General features: G+C 43.3%; 1 protein-coding gene across 3 annotated transcripts; it reads right to left on the reverse strand.

The window, feature by feature from the left end:
- Positions 1 to 90: 90 nt before the first annotated feature.
- Positions 91 to 19,284, reverse strand: LOC115592462 (amyloid-beta A4 precursor protein-binding family A member 1-like). 3 transcript variants are annotated; one of them, XM_030435214.1, is made up of 14 exons: positions 19,075 to 19,281; positions 18,542 to 18,978; positions 11,174 to 13,145; positions 9,789 to 10,166; positions 9,399 to 9,438; positions 9,146 to 9,291; positions 5,220 to 5,252; positions 4,758 to 4,844; positions 4,334 to 4,534; positions 3,551 to 3,730; positions 2,717 to 2,929; positions 2,379 to 2,498; positions 1,940 to 2,080; positions 91 to 599 (listed from the first exon to the last, which is right to left on the reverse strand). In XM_030435214.1, exons 3-14 carry the CDS (start codon positions 13,067 to 13,069, stop codon positions 528 to 530), a joined length of 3,507 nt encoding a protein of 1,168 aa, XP_030291074.1. In that variant the 5' UTR covers positions 13,070 to 13,145; positions 18,542 to 18,978; positions 19,075 to 19,281; the 3' UTR covers positions 91 to 527. The 3 variants fall into 3 exon arrangements, with proteins under 3 accessions (XP_030291074.1, XP_030291075.1, XP_030291073.1); XM_030435215.1 differs by having other exon boundaries at positions 9,152 to 9,291; positions 18,542 to 19,284; XM_030435213.1 differs by having other exon boundaries at positions 18,542 to 19,192.
- Positions 19,285 to 20,673: the final 1,389 nt, after the last annotated feature.

A 20,673-nucleotide genomic window follows, 5' to 3' on the forward strand; every position in this document is an offset into this window, starting at 1 on the left:
GATAGTGTCGGGGTCCACTTTTTCTCTTTGAATAGTTTGATAATCGATAAATATTTGTATATCGACAAAAGAAACGACGTGAAGACGTCCCCTTGGGCCTTTTCTTCAGAGTTTATTCAGCAGAATAGGACATGCATTCCCCTTTAACTCGACCGCTTTATTTTAAAAGTTCCTTATAATCTCAGTCACCCTGACAATTTATAGGTCCAACATGATTCGAGTACATTCAGATATTACAGCTATTTAACCAAAGCTAATATTTACTCTGTTTGCCACCTAAATATACACAATATAATCCACAACTTCTCTTTGGTCGAACATAACACGTCACATTAACACTCGGATGAGATAATCTGTCTTCTGCTGTCATACTGTACATGTTTACATGACAGTGTACTGTACAGATTAAGGCAAGTCAAGTGATATCAAACAGGATACAGAGAGGAGAAAGGTGTTCAGAACAACTGAAAGACGGAGGGACAGTAGTAAAGACAGACAGTGATGTGAACAGAGTGAGAGGAGTGTGTTCAGATGTAGACAGGTTGCTCCTGTGCAGTCAGCAGACGGTACATGGCTGCAGGCATCGTCTTCATGTGGATCTGGAGCAGAAAGACACCAAGTGATGAGGATTTAAAGGAAGAACAGACAACACACTCATGATTTAGTTCTTTTTTTACAGCCTTTTACGGGAAGTGTGTCTTCAAATGTAATTGCTACAGGAAAGGTAATTAGGTGATAAATCAAAAGTGCCTCTTGGGAGAAGAAATGTGCATGGTCTTCTAGATACAGATATATTTTCTGTCTGTGAACATTTAGGTTGAGGTCATGAATCAAGTATATCCAGCTGCAGCAGCAGCAAATGAATGTGAAGAATGACAGTGAAGTTCAGTTTCCAGATATGGCTTGTGCAGGCTTTCTGGGCTGGTTGGGTCACAGAAGAAACCAAAAGCTACATTTTAATGTGTGTAGTTCTTGTCAGAAATTGCACGTTTACTTTTGAAGACAAAATGTAAACACGTGGCTCTGTAGCCTGAACCAAGATGGCAAACTTTTATTCTGCTCCCATGTTAACTTATACAGATACACTACACACTGTGTAACTGCTTACTATGGCCATTGACCGGCCTCTCAATAAGCCACTCAATAGCTTCCAACAGCAACATTTAGGAATAAATGCATTTTTGGCAGTTACCTTTGTCGTGCTATGATCTATGGTCTTCCTCAGTCAAGACATTTTTGTGTACACGTGTGTGTGTGTTTTTGGGGGCAGAGTTGTTTGTAAAGTCTGCAAGGCTGCAGCTGGATTCTCCTCAAAAAGTTAGTCCATGGTCCTGACCCACTCTGAATCATGTTCTGGGACTGTAAACAGTCTATGTAGTCTTATTATGATTTGCCACAAGAGGTTTTAAGTACTGTCAAAATTCTCTTAAAATATGGTATATAAGTAACGTCTGGGTCTATATTACCAGTGGCATGGCTGCTAAATCAACAAGACTGGGTCCAAGGGGAAATTAAAAGTACTGTAAAAGCCTTTTCACAAAAATACTGTTTTCAAGACTAGCTGCTTCATCCTCGCTGTGCAAGATTAAAGGGAACTTTAAAGTGTGTTCACACGTCTCAGCAAGTACTTGTATAGTATAGTATATATAGTATATGGACAAAAAAGTGTAAAGCCTTTTGTGGCTCAAGAGGAAGCTACATGCAATCTAATAAATCCCCGCAAGTGATGTCACTTAGTGGCTAACTTGCATTATGGGAAATGTAGGCGACAGGTTTTGAAAAAAAAAAAAGACGGAACACGTGGAATAAAGACGTTATCTGTATCGACTTTTGATCATTCGTTTTTAAACTGCCCATAATGAGTCCAACAGTGTTGCAGGGGTGCAATGCTAGACCAGTGGACTGCTCTTCAAAACCGTGATGTCAGAGCTGCTCCTACCTCTCCCATGGCGTTAGACAGAATCTGAACAATCTTCTCATGAGGTGTCGCCACCACGCTCTGGCTGTTTATCTCAATGATGCGGTGACCGACGCGGACGCCTCCTCTCTCAGCGATGCCTCCTCTCATCAGGCTGCAGATCTGTGCGCGCACACACACGCACACACACACACACAGTTAAAAGCTAAAAACACAAGTCAAAGTGACAGCTTCCAGCAAAGACGGAGGAAAATATTTAATCTACCAGGGACAGTAACTCTGAATCACCACTCTTGGAAAACATAACAATCAGTGCTCCATGTCTGTTGCTAAGAAACTGATACTGGTTATAGAGCGCTGTTAACAAAATAAAAGCTCCTTTTTAATAACTCAAAAGTTGGCAGCAGCACCGTTCAGCCGCCTCCTCTGCATGTGTGAGGGATGAGTCCCTGTTACTCACAATGCCGTTCTGGACGCTGAAGCCCAGCTGGTATCTGAGGTCCGGCCTGCGGATGAGCACCATGGTGACAGGAGGACACCTGACAATGTTCATCTTGATCCTTGACTGAGACTTGAGACCCTGAGGACAGACAGAGGACACGGAAGCGGACATTAGAAACACAAGTGTAGATCATCAACACAGGATATGTGCCATAGTTAAAAGTTAAATGTACTTTTTTTTATGTCATTAATACATCTTGATGGTACATTAAACCATCTTTAACAGCATCTTTCACAGCAAAACATTAATAAAGAACAGGAATGAGTGAGTGAGCTAAAGAGAGAGCAGCAGTGTACCTTGATGATGCTCTGGCAGGTGCTAAGCGGTAAACCCACCAGACTCGTCCCGTTTACGGTCATGATCTGGTCTCCGATGTTGAGCCGACCGGACTTCTCCGCCGGACCGGCGTGCATCATGCTGGCGATGATGACGGTGGGGAGGATGGAGCCCCAGCCAGACTCCACGATCACCACGCCCAACATCTCTCCTTTTTGCTTCTCGATGTAAACCTGCAACAACACACATCCAGCTTTATTTCTACTGCTACTCAAAGACAACATGAGCATCAGAAAGTCATCAGTTTTAAACATTCATGCGCAGATTTTCCTCATCCTCAAAACTTTAACCCTCTGCTAGTGAAATCATCGGACACTGCGCGCACTCTGAGGTTCTTGCAGCCAGCTGCATGATTCTGAAAAATGCCAGATGACAGGAGACGTTCCAAGCAGCGAGAGGAGGGAGAGCGGTCTGAGGTCAGAGCAGGTTGAGCGTCTCAAATACACCTTCATACTGGGCTGAGCACCGCATGACATTTTTCAGTCACTGTCACACAGCTGTGACTTCAAAACCAGCTGCTCATTTGAACCACCGGGGGGCAAAACTATCAGAGCTGCTGAGCAGAAAACTAATGGCACAGGCTCATTTATGTTCAAACATTAATAATAACGTGACTTGAACCCAGCTGAAGGGCCATGTTGTTCTTTGTGTGTACCAAATTTTCAGTGTAATATTCTATCAGATCCCAGCAGAAGTCTGTTTTTCAAAAGGTAAAAATGTCCCTCAATTTAAGCACAAGAAGCGGTTGATGAACTGAACTGTGTGGCTGTGCTGCCACCTGCTGGCTCACTCACGTCTCTGCAGTTCTCTGATTTGGAGAAGTGGATGAGGTCGTCGTTGTACATGTCCTGAGTGTTGAGCAGGTCGCTGTACTCCCGCTGGCTCAGGTCCTCTGGGTCGATGCCGTTGGCCCTGAGAAACTCCTGGTAGGCGACGCTGAACGACTGACCGATGGACTGAGCTATCAGCTGGGCCTGAGAGAGAGAGAGAGAGGGAGAGAGAGAGAGAGAGAGAGAGAGAGAGAGAGAGAGAGAGAGAGAGAGAGAGCGAGCGAGAGAGAGAGGGGAGGACAGTACTGTTTATAGTCCTTGTGGGAGTTTTGTCTGCGCAGACACTGATTATAGCTCTCTAGTGTAAGAGGTTTGTTTACATCATACACATTTAATATACTACGATACTTAAGAGGACCCTTACTGACATTCCTTAATTAACCTTATTCTAACTATCCCTGACCTAGAGTCCTAAATCAACTCCTAAAGGCCCTGAACACAGATTTTCAATCAGCTTCCTTCTGTGACGGGCTCATAACATGACACCATTTATTGCAACCAACATAAGAAGTGTTGCTCTTTTTTCTGCTATCTGTTTTCATACCTGGTGTTTAATTAGGCAAGAAATTAGAAAAAAAGACACGTCACAGACAGAGCTTCCATCCACTCATTGGTTCTAACATCTTTGCAATCTAAAACCTGCCAACACTCCCGATCATCGCGGTGGCTCTTTCTATTTCGAACCCTTCCCCTGCTGTGCTCCTGATCGGTAATTTTAGACCAACAGATTTGTTATCAATGACTCACGTCCTCGGACTCGAAGACGTGGCAGATCATCCTGTACAGCCGTCTGTCGTCTTGGGTCATGGTGGTCTGCTCGGCCGTGTGGTCCAGGTTTTCCTGCGCGCTGCGGGACCGCACCATCTTCCCCCGGGCCATCAGCACCACCATGTTGCCGATGTCGGCGATGTAGGAGATCGTCCTCAGTGGCAGGTCCATTAAAGACTCCTGGTGATAGAAACACGACGTGGGGTACTCTTAATTAACCAGTTCTCTATGGCTCCCTGGTACTAACATGCCACTGTGGTGTTACAGCTGCCAAGTAGAGATGTTTTTAATGAGGGTTGGTGTGTAACGCAGGGAGAACTGGTTGCTTGAGGACGTTTTAAGGCATCGACTCTAACCTCTCTTTGCATGATGACATTTAAAGGGTTGTTTATCGTTTTCTCACCTGAGTGTCTGCATTGAGGACTTTGATCCTCTGCGTGGACATGAACAGGTCAACCTCAGCAGTGGACGGAGACTCCCCGTCGGGGCTCTGCACAGGGAAACAAGAAGCAGGAGCAACAGGTTGATGAACGCCAGCAAAGCAGAACAGAGCGGGGGTCACAGCTGTCAAGAGCCGTCAAATATAACGGCTACAGATAACACTCTAATGAAGGGAAATCTAACGCATTCTGCCAGAAAAACAAAAGAGGACACTAGCACGAGAGGGAAACAAAAAAAAGTGGTAAATTAACACTACAAGAGGCATGCGTACAAAAAGACCTTTCATCCAAAGAAAAAGAAATCTGAATACATTAACAAGCCGCATTGATGTCCTTCCTGTCTATCATTAGCATTGCAGCTCAAATACCTGTACACGTAAATACATTTCTGACATGAAACTTGAACAATCGCAAAACAAATTTACCTTTTTCCTGTTCTTTGCCTGCTTCTGGGCAGCCTGCAGCGGTCAGAAAGACACAAATCAAGACATCAGTCCAAGAAAACAGCTTTTTGGGCGCATCGACAAAAACCCAAACCCCTCATTCACTGTAGACCGTCTTCAATCCAAATGCCAAATTAAGGGACAAAAGGACCTTACAGGTTTATATGGTGCATGTGTGTGGGAGGACAGTGATGTTAGTGTCTATCACATCTGACAGCAGCCAGCTGCCAGAGGCTTTAGCAGTAAACATTATCAAAAGTTTCCTCTTCATCAATGTGACACGATCGACCCCGGAGAACGACGAGCAACCTTGTGTGTTGGTGGCAGACGCCTGATCACAGCTCAGGGTTTGTGTTTCCACATGTTGGCTCGTGCCACCGCTTGGTGTCTTTTCAAGGTTCAACATCTGAACCTGCCTGCTCACCTCCGTCAGTACAGATGTGATTACAGTGGATTTAATCTGTGAAGCCAAAAGGATCAAAGCTTTTCAGATGGATTCAAACCGGTGGCCCCCGACATGTTGTACACTTTGAGGGAGCTGTATTTAGAGATAAATAATGGATGATTTAGAGGTGTTCTATCAAAGCCACATTTTCAAAGAGCTGCACCTTTAACAATAGTAAGTGAAACTAAACATAGAATACTGTACATGCATTTAAAATCAGGTTTGTGGATGAATCAAAAACAATTGGGCCTTTCAGAAAAAAAGCTTTTAAAAATGGCGAGTCAAAGGTTTTTTAATTCTATAAATTCTGTTTTAAAGCATATGGATTGTAATGTTGTGATACTGCCATTGGAAACAGTATTGCAGCATAGTGGTGACAGTAAAGTGTGAAGAGAAAAAACCAAGATGAAGGCTCTGAGTCTAAACTGTGAATAAAGTTCTGACTTGCTGGCACAAAGATGCCGGGATACTTCACATCCCAAGACTTTAAAAATGTCCTTTATATTCTGGTTCAGATTCCTCTGGTTCTTTGTCAGTTTAATCAATCTGCACATTTGTCAATCAAACTTTTCATCCCACAATAAAAACTTAATCTGCTTTGTCATGAGTAGTTCCTGTTTGCTGTGGAAGATGTCTCATGTTCTGTCTAGAAATAATCTCACTTCTATAAATGGTGATGATGAGGAATTAAGGCTGACACGTCATGCTAACTCTGTATGTTTTTGAGTGTTATTTTGTAAACACTTTGCGAACACGTCACTCTTTCACATTTCAACTCCTCTGCCTGCGCCGCCTCAGGCTACACCTTACATCCTCATCATCATGAGCTCCACAGTCTGACTCCTGACCTGTGGTGGACGTCACTGTATATCATTCTGTTAGGAGCCGTCATGTCACCTCCACATGTATTCATTTATTCAGACTCCCTCATTTGATTTTATGGTTGGCAGATATCTCTAAAAAATAATCAGCAACCATCTTTCTGCGCCGTGTGTCAGCTTTCTTCTCATAAAAAAGATTATTTTACACAGACTTAAAGTTAATTGTTACCCATTTCATTCTTGGTGTATTTTCTGTTATATTGTTGTTTGAATTATTTTTTTTAATATTCAGTCTTTAATGGCCATTTCAACTAAACCTTTTTTCAATTTATAATCTATAAACTGACAATACCTTTACCTATACTTTATGTATGTAAATATGCATGTATGGGTTTTTCAACCGATAGGCATCCTTTGAGGAATGCTTTTCATCTTCCTATGCTCTCATTTATGACTCGGAAAAATATTTAGGTTTACTCAGCCTCTACTATACAACTATGTTGTTGTTTTTATTTCTAAACAGTTTCGTTATGTACAAAAATACCCTACATGGGACATGTTTTTAAATTGTATTTTGTAAGTATAAGTGAAGTATTGATCAGGTCTAACACTACAACGCATGCTCTTGGATCTAATCCATCAGATGTGAACTGACCCAGGTACTAACCTCATTAAACAGATATGTATTGACCAGATGTGGCACATACAATGCAGTTTTCAACCCCTCTGCCTGCACCTGCATAAAGACACTGCTGATACTAAATCATCACTTCCTGCATCAGGAAGGAAGTATTGCGAAGCCTATGCTGTTCAATATGACATTCACTGTCGGCTTTTGTCACCAAAAACGTGGTCCATATCTGAGAGCGGAGTTCTTTAACTGACTTGTTTGTTTCTTGGGCAGGATGGTGGCTCAGTAGTAAGCACCTCACAGCGACACGGCCACAGGTTTGATTCCCTGATTGGGGCACTGCTCCTAAAACTGAATATGAATTTCCCTATTTGTCTGACAATGAACCTTATCTGAATAATATTACTCAGCTCCACACTGAGATTTTAAATTTGGGTAAAAAAAGAGGGCACTCGCATCAAATCAGCATTCTGCACTAATCCCTTCCTTGAGTCAGATCGGTTCATCCCTGCAAATGAGATCTCTGCTCGACAGCGAGCCTCCACTGTCTTTTCCATTCTAAAAAAGTAAAATGACTCATGTATCCCCCCTCATCATTATACAGACTCTAACCTGCTCCCTCCCTGTAGGTTTCTCAGACCTTAATGGAGGAGATGTCCTAGAAATGTCAGTTAACTGTCCACAATGCAGAGTTGGACTCAGCTCCTGTCCTCTTCCCGCCCCTGACTGTCTGCGCTCATCCCTCTAAAATGGCAACGTCTTACTGCTAGTCTCTCACTCTCACACAGTTCTACGTTTGAATGACACAGTGTCACTGTAAACCATCTATACCACTCCATGACAACACCCTCAATCAACTGAGTCTAACATTCACATTCACACAGCGAGCACAAATCAGTTCTTTGGTGTATCCATCATCAAAGTATGAATATTTCTTCTCATGTGTACACAAAGACAACCCACATGATATCATATATGAGATGTATACTGTATGTAATGCTATACTTTAATTGCTGATGGGAGTGGTTTGATTCCATGCTGTGTCACTGGAGCAGAAAGCAGGGTCTACAGTCTCCTGGGGCCTAACAGCCTTGATCGAGAGTTTATGTAACATCCAGTGGAGCTGAGGAGAAAAGCCTGTGTGACTGTGGATCAGGAGCAGTCATCTGTGGATGATGTATTGTGCACGAACCCGGGGACTTTTCGCCCGCCGGCTGAATTGCCTGCCGAGGGTTTCTGACTTTAAAAGACCCAAATACGAGGCGAACGTCAGTTACATCACTGGCGGTGTGTCCAAGTGTGCTAGAAAATGTGTCTACAGACCAAGGAGAGCTGGATTTGATATTTGACCGTTATAAGCACTATTATCGATTCAAAAACATAAATCCTGAATATCAAGTTGACAAAATGTCAAAATGATCTTCTACAACAATGTTTGACAGAGTCACGAAGTATAGCCTCTATTAGCTTGTTTAAACTCTGTACTGATGTCATATGATGTTTATACTTAGTGAAATGCCGTATTATGTCTGTGCTATTCCTTCAAATGGGAATACTTTAGATCTGCTGAGGATCATTTCAGACATATTTCTCCAAATTCAGCCTGAAACACTTGGTATTTTTTAGGGAGGCATAAGAAATAGGAACATTTTTACTTTTCATCCTTTGAGAAAGTCTTGCACTACATAGTGCCCTAAAATATTCCTACAGTACTATGGAACATAGTAATTCATGTCAATGGCATGTATTCTACTTCCTCTTAACAGTCCCAGACTGCAAGAGGCCACATTTTATAGAGACATAGCATCACAGTGACAGTACACCAGAGAGTGATAATACAAAATGACTGTCTGAAATCTGAATTTACAGCTCACTCTGGAGTAAAGAACTCAGTATCTATCAAGCAGGGAACACCGAGTACTGTAAGTGAATGGAGGAGTGATTTCAGACACAACCACATAATGTCCTGCTCTTCCTCCGCTATTATTAGTAAGCTGGTGTTTGCTCTCACCCTGACCCTGCTCATGGCCTCCTGTGCCTGCTGCATGCGGGCGCTCTTTGTGGGCGTCCTCTCTGACAGCAGGTGGGTGCAGCCCAGGTAAGTCGCTGCAAAGATGATGCCGTCTATAAGGTCTTCAGGGTCACATGGTCCCGGAACTGTGAAACAAATGCGCATATTCAACTACTTATCTTCATGTCAACAGATGAAAAGAATACAGAAGGAGCAGAGAATGATAATGATGTTACTGTACGAGTCTACTCACCGTCCACAAATGTTGGAAACTGAGGAAGAGACCTGCGAATCTGAGAAAGCACAAAAAAAGGAAAAAGTACATCGCCATCCTTATTATTTCTCCTCACATACTTGCACGTCTCCCATCTCATTTAAATTCAGCAAGACTTTTACTGCTGTCGGCCATTTGCTGCTGGCACATAAACACCTCGTAAAAGACGCCTGCCTGCCTGCCGTTGCAGGATTTATCTTCTGTGTTGCCATGGATTCAGTGAGTGACGTTGTGGTCTACAACTTGAGCCCTGTTTTTTTTTTTTAGCCTGTATTTGGATTATGTTGATACTGAAGAAAACTTAAAAATGTGATGATTCTGGGCACATTCTGGAGTTGTAAAGAATATATTTTGTGAACACTTTCCCACCTCCTGGACAGTCGGTTGCGTTGGAGGCGACAGCGGCTGAACTTGTGGTCGAGGCTGCTGAGCTGGAAGCTGCTGATGCTGCTGTTGATGTTGAATCTGTTGCGGATGTTGATGCTGATGATGATGCTGACTGGGAGGCATGTGTGCATACGGTTGCTGCTTTGTGTACGTTTGCGGTGGCCTTGCGCCATCCTTCTGCTGTGGTTGGTGACCTTGGTGGTGGTGGTGGTTGTGTTGGGGCTGCTGTTGGTGATGATGCTGAGGATGGAGCGCTCTGGCTGACTCGACTCTCAGCGGACTAACCGGCTCCCGAGCTTGAACTGGGGCGTAACGGGAAGGAGATTCAGACACTGACTGCGAGGGGGAGTGAGGAGAAGACTGGGAGTAGGAACAGGGAGAAAAGAGAAAATGAGCGAAGGTTAAAAAAAAACATGACTCTTAAGAAGGAGTCCTTATTCTGACAATACATGATTCAGGATTTGGGCATTAATCCAAGTAACACAAAATGAAACGAGAGCCAAGGACGTAAATCTTATATTTGCTTGCTTCCCGAGAGCAATGACATCTAATTTAATTATTGCAGCACTGCAGACCCAACTCCTTGGGCAATGTCACTCATCAGCCCAGGCTTAAAAGGTATAGTTAAACATTTAAATGATGTTTTATCTTTAAGATGGTCACATTTACACTTCTGTTCATGGTCATCTGTAACAACAACAAAAATGAAACATTAAGAGTGTTTTGCTTTTGTATGTTCGAACTTTGAACAGAGTCTGGCAGGCTGATTACTCCTGCCTCCAGTATTTCTGCTAAGCTAGGCTACACACATCCTGCACTATCGCATGCATAAACAGTATATCCTTTTTTTGTTTTTGTTTGACAGTTTTTATTTGAGCCCAGAAAATTGTGAGCACTTATCCTGGGTATTATAAATTGCTATATCCTTATACCTGAACAGCGCAACATTCTACACTTTCACCATTTTGAAATACTACGAGGAGCTCCAGCTGATTTGCTCTGAGCCGCCACCAACATGAGAGAGCACGTCAACTAGAAACTGTGCAAAACAGGAACATTTACATTACCAACATCAGTAGGTAAAAATCAGAACTGATCCACTCCTTTTAACAAATCTTTATTAAATTTGTTGTTGTTTAGTTTGAAAACACATACATATGCTTTTATCCTTCCTAGGTGCTGAGTCCCTGTAACCCTGATTGTATCCCACAAAGGACTTTATGCTCCACATTCAAAATGTCTTTTTATTTCTACGGAAGGAAATCAGCTACAGAGGAATCAAAACCAGAACAATATGTCTTTGTGGAGTTGTACATTTCAATACAAACAAAAACAGCAAACATCATGATGTGGGAAGTCATACTTACATGGCCAGCTGTGGTCTGCAGTGGGTATGCATCTTCTGTGGGGCTGACTTCCTGCCGCATCACCCAAATTGGCCCCACAGGCTTGTCGGGTGTGTAGGGGGAGCGTATTGTCTTAGTCTTTACCTCCTCAATCGCCTCCTTGATGTCCTTAATCGCCAGGGTGATGGCGTCTCCTGAGCCCTTGGAACCTTCCTCCCCATGGAGACCCACAGCGCTCCGCTCCTCCTGGGCCTCGCCTGAGCTGCTCTGACCAGACGAGGGGCTCTTAGCCTGGGTTTCTGTTTGTCTGGGTGCCTGCTTTCGACCTTTGGAAACTGGACTTTGATCAGTGCTGTCCCCCTCACCATCAGATTTACCATCATAGTGGTGTAGCCGGCAGCCAACAGAGCGGTCCAGAGGAGAGTGATGTGAGCCACGGTCTCTGCCCTGCCTTGGGGCATAATGGGAGACCTTGGTGGGGGAGGATGGAGGCCCTTTTTGTACATTCTCCTGTCTATGGCTGGAAAAGGGCTCTTGGTGGGACTCCTGCTGGGCCTCATGAGGCTCAGTCCTCCAACCAGATTGCCTGCGAGGTTCTCTTTGTAACTCAGGGTAGGTCGTCTTCAGGGGTTCGGGAAAAGAGTTGGGATGGGATTTTGGCTCCGAGTACGACTCGTAGACAGGCTCAGGGTACGATTTTTGGTGGGACTCTGAATAAAAGTCTGCATAGGTTTTGGGATAAGATTCAGAGGAGGAAGTGAAGTGAGACAGCGAGCACGATTCCGAGCAATCCTCATCTTCTTCTTCTTCTTCATCTTCTTCAGGTAGTAGGTCATTGTCAGGCAGAGGGCTTAAACTGGCGTCCTCACTGAAGTGGTCCAGCTGGGGGAATGGTGGAACATCAGGGGACGAAGGAGGAGTAGGTGACTGGAGTGGCGGCGGGCTGTGAAGAGGTCCGTCCATACTGAGCGAGGCGGCGCTCTCTGTGTCAGAGCAGAGATCAGTGATTTCACTTCCCTGAGCTGCAATCTCCTCCGCTACGTCATCCATCACTTCCTCCTGATCCTCCTCCACCCTCTCTGCACGTTCCTCTGCTTCATCTTCGACTGTCTGTATGTTGTCGTGGCTGCAGCTTGAGCGACCTGTGGTTGAGCAGTGGTCTCCATCATCCTCAGCCTGTTCTTGTTCTTCATCCTTCTCCTTAATTTCCTCCGGTTCATCTTCACATTCCTCTTTACTCTCCTGGAGGTCCTCTTCCGCCTCAGTAGGAGGAGTGTATCGTTGCATGTTATGAGCTGCAGCACCAGGTGAGAGGTGGGTGGGGTTGACAACAGCAACGGGAGTCTGGTGAGGAGATCCCTTGTCCTGTGATTGGTCCGGCACAGGATCAACTGCTGAGTGCTGCTGTACCTGAGCCTCTGTTGGACCTTCTTTCCCATCAGCACCAGGTGAGGAGTCTTGCATCTCCCCCACTGGTTGCCTCTGTCTGTGAGCTCTGAGCCTGGGGTTAGGGTCACCATGACGGCGATAGCGGGCAACAGCAGGGCGATGATGCTGGATAGGACGAGGCTCAGTGTCTTGAGTCTCACCCCCGTCAGGCCTGGAAGAAGCCACCCTAGGGACCTGACCAAGACTCTGAGCCTCGCTTTGGCCCTGTCCCTGCCCTGAAGGAGGCCGCCGGCGATGCCGAGGGGGTCCGCGAATTGGGTGGTGGTGGTTGTGGTGGTGAGGAGGGTGATGATGATGATGATGATGAGGATTCAGTTCACCATCCTGGTTGAGCATCTGACATGGCCTCCAGGACCGTCTGACAGGAGGTTCCCCGGGAGTCGTCCCATTGGGCTGCCTGCTCCTTGGAAGCACCTTGTGCTCCTCGCCTGCTTCCCCGGATGCCTCTCCCTGATACTTGTGGCTCATGGCTGGGGCGTGATAAAACTCCAATTTTCAGAACATGCTCCTCTTAGCTCCAAAAAAACCGTCCTCATAGCACAGCCTGGGAGAGACAGAGACAAGATACAAAAAAAGGTATTTGGAAATGTATAAGTTTACGTTTATGTTAAACAGAAGCTTGTTAAGGCTGGATGTTGAATGTCAATACTTTTACTCAACAGTTTCATAGCTGTCAGTATAAATTAAAAGGCAGTTAATGCTTGCTTCCTAGTCTTGCTCACTTACTCTTTTGGTAGTTGTTGTCTGGATCATTTAGAAAGTTCTTGTACATTTGCTTTGTGTTAGATCAACTGGGGATTCAGCTAAAGATTATGCTCATTATTATAACAGATTCACTTTTTTTTCAATTATGGTACATTTTGGACAGTTGATCAGGCAAAAAATTCGAAAAATATTTAAAAGACAGTTATAATAAACTGTTCCACGTATTCATTATTCACATGAATGCCTCTGCAACTGTAACCATTTGTATGATTGATTGTATAAATAAGGAAAACGTCTGCAAAAAAATTTTTTTACACAGCTGCTGATTCTGCCAATGTCCTTTTCCTAGGATGGCGGATGAATGACTTGTCCTACTCTAGTTGGGTTGGTTAAGTACAGCCATGTGCAGTGGTGATTGGTTAGGTATAAGGTAAGAATATCAGGGTTAAGCCAATCAGAGGCGGGTCATTCATTTGCCATTCTAAGAAGAGAAGTACTACGCTGATTCAGCTCTATTACCTTCATGGCTTGAAGATGAAACAAAAATGATCGCCCAATCCTCCCTTCATAACTTTTACAGAAAACTGTAGGGGCGGACCTATGGTGCAACTTTCCTTCCTTGAACAGGCAGTATAAAAGGGGCTTATGTGACAGGCGACCTGTCCAGGGTGTACCATGCCTCTTGCCCAGTGTCAGTAAGGACTGTCCCAGCTACTCCTGTGACACTCAAAGATAAGCGTATATAGCTAATGGATGGATGGATAGATCAGAGTGGCATTGGGATGCAGCCAAAGAAATGACAATGGCAGCAGGCTTTTTGACCAAATTATTAAGTGCAGCCATTGAGAGCAGCTCTGAACACTAAATAGAAGCAACTATCACCCAGTCCATCTTCAACCGGCATCTCACTAAACCCTTACTACACATGCACACAAACAGGAAATATTACAGTGATGCTGGGGACTCCCTGACTCGATATTGCTAATAGCAAAAAACCTAAATCCTCTGAGATTTATCTGGGTGCACAGTGCACTTTAATCTGCACCACATTCATCCGTCCACCAGCAGCTGGCAGATGGCAGAGGACCGCAAGAGAGAAAAGGAGGAGGAGGAGTAAAAGAGGAGGAGGAGGAGGAGGCAGGGTAGAAAGACAAGGAGGGACATCTCTCTGGTATCAGATAAGACCTGACAGAGAGAGATGAATAGGGCAGCGATCTGAATAATAAATGCCCTCTGTGAGAGAGAGAAGCCCAGTTTTGATATTTATTTAATATGATGAGGCTATCAGTATATCCATCAGTTATCTCTCATCGCAGGCTTTGCTGTGTCTGAGGTCAACAAGCTGAGAAAGGACACCAGAGTGTAATCCTACTAAATGTTGACGATGGAGAAAAATGTACAGTTTAATTTGAAGAAAGAAAAAGGATAAAACGTATCCTACATAAGAGCTTAAAACAGTTTTTGTCATTATTGCTACGCCATATGTTACACTGAAGCTGCTTTCATAAGTTATTTATCTGACCTTAATGATCGGAAGAATCCATAAATCTTTGACTGTGTGCATGAGATGTCTACATTTTTCTGCTTTAGACTGCTTAATTCAGATCTGTAACTAATTTCTCCCTGGGGATTAATAAAGCTATCTATCTATCTATCTATCTATCTATCTATCTATCTATCTATCTATATCTATCTAATGTGTGCTGAGCACCTCAACCTTGTTTTTATATCACGATTACTACGATTGCTTCCCAAATTCTCAGAAAAAGGGATGCCAATCTGCTCTGAGGAGGTGAATTAAATGTTTTATTTGCAAAGGACAGCTGTGCAGTGGAAAATGCACTATTGTCATCACAAAGAATCTGCAGATGAAGAAACATCTCACCTATATCACCCATAAAGGATTACCAAACTAAATCTTGATTGAAGTGCAATAGAGTTCGGTAGGTATGATGTATTTTTGTAGGCTAACATGGAAGTCAAAAAGTCTGTAAGTGTAGTGAGTAGTTGAGTCTCTGTGTTCAGCATGATGATGTTTAATGTCCCTGGCAATTTCTGCAGTCTCATGTAGCCACTTGTTAGATACCTGCCATTTTCCATCAGTGCTTTATAATTCAATTGTGGGACATTTGATGATGTATTTTATGTTGCAGAACAAACCATATAAATATCTTAAGCCTGTGGTAACAACAGACCTTATTTCAGGCATTTAACCAAAACCCATTCAAAAAACCCACTGACTTTGAGACGAGGAAACCAGAACTGCAAAAATGGTGACTGAATTCCGGGTTTGAGGACTCATTACTACAGCACTGTTCTTTGTGGTTACATAATGATATTATTTGAAATATCAGGCAAATCCGAGAAAAGTGGGACAAAACTGGACTGAGGGGCTAATTATTGTGCCAACCTTAAACGTGTTCCCCAAATTTTAAAGAGATGTGCAATAGAAAACAGAATTTCATCTTTATAGGTTAATTTACAGTCTACCTGATTAATTGAATTGATATGAGTGGATTTATTGTAAACTTAATAAAGTCATTATAAGCTCAGTCCTTGCTGTCAATTACTGCAGCTCCTCTTGAATCAACACGTTTCAGATTAGATTGGTAGCAGAAGGCTTACTGATGTGGTTGTCATCTTATATGTGCAGTCACATAAATTGTAGACTTGAAAATCGAACATGTGGACAGAGTGAAGACACGGAGGGCAAAGGTTAATGTCGATCCTGTAATCTGAGCACGAACCACAACTGTTGGTGATGGAACATGAAGGGATGCAGCGGGAGCGAGGGCGGACTCCCAGGGTGGCTAACGTCCCTCTCGGCCCGGAGTTAAGGACTGGATGGCAATGGCTGGGTGACTGGGGGGGGGGGGTCAGGGAGGGTAAGGGTTGCCCGGGTCACAGATGGTCCTGGCAGCAGGGCAGTGAAACGTACAGGCCTGCGGAGCTGTGAGCCGAGTTCTGCACTTCCATCTGTCAGGCTGCAGTGAAAGCTGCGGGGTGGGGGATTTACTAGCCCATTAACTCGTTGATCTTATACTGACAGACAAGCTCATTCTGACAACAACACACGTGCACTATACGTACTTGCAAGGACCTTCACTACTAGTCTTTAACTTCCTACACAGCATGCCAAAAATGAGGGCGTAATGTCAATGAAAAGTATATGGTTATATTTTTGACTGAAACAAGGTGGCAACGCAAACACTTTTATTGATTAGACAAATTGGTTAGTCCATAAAATGTCACAACATTGAGAAAAATGACCTTCATAATTTCCCAGGTGTCTCAGCAATATCGATACCCTGATTAAATTCTGGAGCTGACTAGACTATTGGTGCTTCTGGAAGGTATTTACACAATTTAAGTATTTAGGAAGCAATCATCATTTGATTACAAATACGATGACCAAAGAAGTAGACACATTCACCATTCAGCCACTCCATCCCACCCCCTAAAGGAAACAAATAAGGTCACAAAACCGTCTGATCACTAAATACGAATCTGTTTAATTCCATGTATTGCCTGTTTATCGTGGACCATGTAAAATGTATAAAAACTTAGGTTGCCTCAAGCTGCACCTGCAGTCCCAGTGAATGCAAAAGCCAAATACGACACTGCGTTTAAAATAGCTTTACTTCAATATATCAAGGAATCATTTAGATTAGAGTAGCTTTTAGAAAGCTTTTAGAAAGTGATCATGTACACGATCACTTTCATTTGTTTTATCTTGAGCTTGGTAGAAAAGTAAAGGGCACCATTTAAAAGGTACACCCCTGAAATGAAGGACCAAAGGCTTTCCACAGTTGGTATCTAACCTCATGTCACGCCATTATATTCTATCAAACGTGGCTGTTGTTTAGGAGGTATAACCTTTCCACTAACCAAAAGGTTGGTGGTTTGATTTTGGCCCCTGTGAAGTCTGCATGTCCAAGTTTCCTTGGGCCAGATACTGAAGTTCAAATTTCTCCCTTTGCTTGTTTTATAGGTGACTGAGTGTGGGTGAGTGCTGACTTGTTTTATAAAGAGCTCTGAGTGGTCGGTAGGAGTAGGAATGCACACTATACAGACTATTTACAATTAAGATTTATTACCCTGCTCAAAAGGCTAAATTAAATGAAGTGAACTTGATTTAATCTAGGCCTCAATAAACAAGCATGAAACAATTACCGTGGGTTGATGAGAAGATAAGTCAATTATCAGAAAATGTTCACAATTTGGATTTTATATACTTCAATGGTAAACATTAAATAGTCCTAGCTTCTCAAGTGGGAGGATTTGCTGCTTTTCCTTGAATTACGTAATAAAAAACTGAAGTCAACTCATCATTGGGTTTTGGAATGATTCTAAACAAAACAAGCAATTAGAAGATGTAGCTGTGGGCTTTCTTCCATTTTCTGACAACTGAGATAAACGATCAGTCCAGAAAAATGAAAATAATCACTAGATGCAAAACTGGCCTTACTTCGGAGGACTGTCCTGTTCTTTCCATTCTTGAGTGCATGATTCATCCTCTCTCACACTCTCACTCTCCCTCACATTCTCACTGACACACACACACGCACACGCGCACACACACACACACACACACACACACACACACACACACACACACACACACACACACACACAGCATCCAGTGACAGACACACTCCCTCAGCAAACATATGGTCCATGTTGGGATGCATCGTATTACTTACATTGTGTTTACATGCAGACTAGGCCATTGGTCCAGAGGGAGTAGATTAATCCATGAACAAGTGCCAAACTGGCAAGTGCTTTTATTTTGAAGGCTTACTGGCTTCTTAAATCCCCTCCCATGGCCTTGGACGCTTTTATTATGTTAAAAGGGCAAAAGCCTTCGTTTTGGGTGCTCGTTATCTATCAGTGATTACTCCTAACCCTCTTTAAAATGCGCTCACAGACTACACTTCATATGACCATGGTGTTTTTCTGGATACGATGCACGCCTATAATGGGAGACATACACAGTCTCTAACTGTATCTCAATACCTGATACGGATGCCATCCATTTGATTAAAAAAGTGCAGTAAACTGCCACCTGTCTAAATGCCTCCCTCTTCCTCTCCTGACGGTCCAGATTAAATCCTCGCAGGTGTAGGGTCCGCCATCGGCGAAAACGACCTGAACACATTCTCATTCCGCCTTCCTGCCCCACACTAAACCCGGCTCCCGGACACCGGCTGCCGGACATGACATTCACTCATTTACCTGCGTGTCAGAGGAGGAGAGGCCCGGGTCCGGCTGCTGCAGTACACATCGCCCCTTGCTCCTGTGCCTGCTCGCTTGACTCGGCTCGGTTTGGCTCGGCTTGTCGCTCCAGACAACTTGCGCGGATTAAAGCGGAGAGCTCAGCCCCTCCTTCTGCACCGTGACATCAGAGCGGATTAGCGATGCACAAAGCGCCTTTACAAACACTGCTGATGCTGGTGCAGCAGACACAAACAGTTCTGCACTGCCATGAGTGGAGCGTCGTCCCACCTACTCCATCAGCAGCCAGCAGAGCAGCAGCCTGCAGAGTGCTGCTGCTGAGGCACAGCCCGGCTACTGCAACACCCGTTAGCTGTTATATTCCCACGGTCTTTCGGGGGTGTCGCTGTTATCAGCCTGTGGATCTTTCGGGCCTCATTAAAATGTCCCTTAAACACCTGTCACCAGCAAGTAGGGAACACGTTATCACGCAAACAGTCGGTTGTGACCTGTTAGCGTTTCCATATTTATTTGAGCGAAGTACGAATTCTTACCTGCAAGCCTTAGCTCTGTTAACAGTTGACTAAGCTAGCTCTGTTAGCGTAACAGTCTAGTATGCTAACTGCCTGGAAGCTAACATTAGACTTTTTTTTCTTCTATTTTTCCACAAAGTATATGAAAGTTTAAAAAACGCCTATAGGTCGTGTAATAACTTGGTTTCGAGGATATTAGCAGCTTCCTCGGTAGCTCTAAAGCTGAAACTAAGAAATTCCACCTGCTGAGCAATAAAAATACTAAACTGCAAATAAGCAATACCAAAAACTTCTGCTAATCAAAGATGGCAGCCGGAAGTGAGAAGTCCTTCTTCGAACAAAAAAGAAGCCTTTAATTTTTTAAATTTTTTAAAAATGTATTTGTAATAATTCACTATTGAATTAAGAAAGAATATTGTGCCTGTTAAGCTCCCATCTGTCATCTTTTATCATTAATTAGTGAGTCTATTTAGCCTTTTGCGTTTTTGTTGATATTTTCGGTCTCAATTTAACTATTATCCCAAATTTATATTCATTAAGGGCCATGTATAATAATGATTAAATTTTTGCTTCTCTGATTAGCCTAGACCAGGGGTCACCAACACGGTGCCCGTGGGCACCAGGTAGCCCCCAAGGACCACATGAGTAGCCCTCAGGCCTGTTCTAAAAATGAAAATTGAATATTGATAATATCTGTTTCCCACCTTGTTAAGTCACTGTTGATCATTATTTTGAGAAATCGTTAATGTGATCAGTGTCTTAACATAGATGAGTATCATTAATCATTAATACTCATATATAACTAAAGGCAAACTGAGCAAATTTGTTATTTCAGAAGAGTGTATCAAACTGGTAGCCCTATGATGACTCAGTACCCATGAAGTAGCTCTCAGTTTCAAAAAGGTTGGTGACCCCTGGCCTAGGCTATGACGTGTCAACTTTCCATTGCAAAAATGAATGCCTTGTTTCTGTCACCCTTGTTTCATATGTGATACACATGTTCCAATAAAGTTTAGGAGAACATATCCAATGAACTATCTATTGTTCACACTTTCACATGGATAAATGAACCTGACAGCCTAGAAGAAGAGTAAGGAGTAACGTCAGGCAGCAACTGTTGTAACTTGGGAAAAACAATTGTGCAGTGTTGAAATCATTTTCCTTCTGGATAGTCATTGAGAAATCTGTGAGAGATGTGGCATAGCCAGACATTCATCATTTTTAACACTTCACTTCCTGTTTGGGGTAATTTACAGACTAAAATACACTTTTTAGACCCTATACAGATATGCAAGATGTCAGTTTGGGCTCTTATCACATTCCCACATATGTTTTTATTTTATTTCATAAGTGAGAAATGTTTGTTTTAGTGCTCCGTATGGGGGCATATTGTCACCTGCCGATATAAAGTTTTCAAATCAGGACACTTCAATTCAAATTTAAAACATGTCATGGAAAGGTTCACAAGAGAAAAATAAAAGTCACATTTTATATGTAATACAGCATGTACCCTTATGACAATTTCAGTTAAGTTCTAGGAAAACTGGCACGCACAGCTGTAAAGATTGCATTATGAAACATTCAGATCATAGGGATAACTTTATCATGATGAGATGCTCT

This window comes from Sparus aurata, chromosome 12, assembly GCF_900880675.1.
Source record: "Sparus aurata chromosome 12, fSpaAur1.1, whole genome shotgun sequence".
In the NCBI taxonomy this organism is placed as follows: domain Eukaryota; kingdom Metazoa; phylum Chordata; class Actinopteri; order Spariformes; family Sparidae; genus Sparus; species Sparus aurata.

Coding starts and splice junctions, on each gene's coding strand:
- LOC115592462 (XM_030435214.1), bottom strand. CDS start 13,069: ATGAGCCACAAGTATCAGGGAGAGGCATCCGGGGAAGCAGGCGAGGAG. Junction 2,499..2,716: donor CCTGCCAGAGCATCATCAAG/GTACACTGCTGC, acceptor GTCTGTCCTCAG/GGTCTCAAGTCTCAGTCAAG. Junction 600..1,939: donor TGTCTAACGCCATGGGAGAG/GTAGGAGCAGCT, acceptor TTTCTGCTCCAG/ATCCACATGAAGACGATGCC.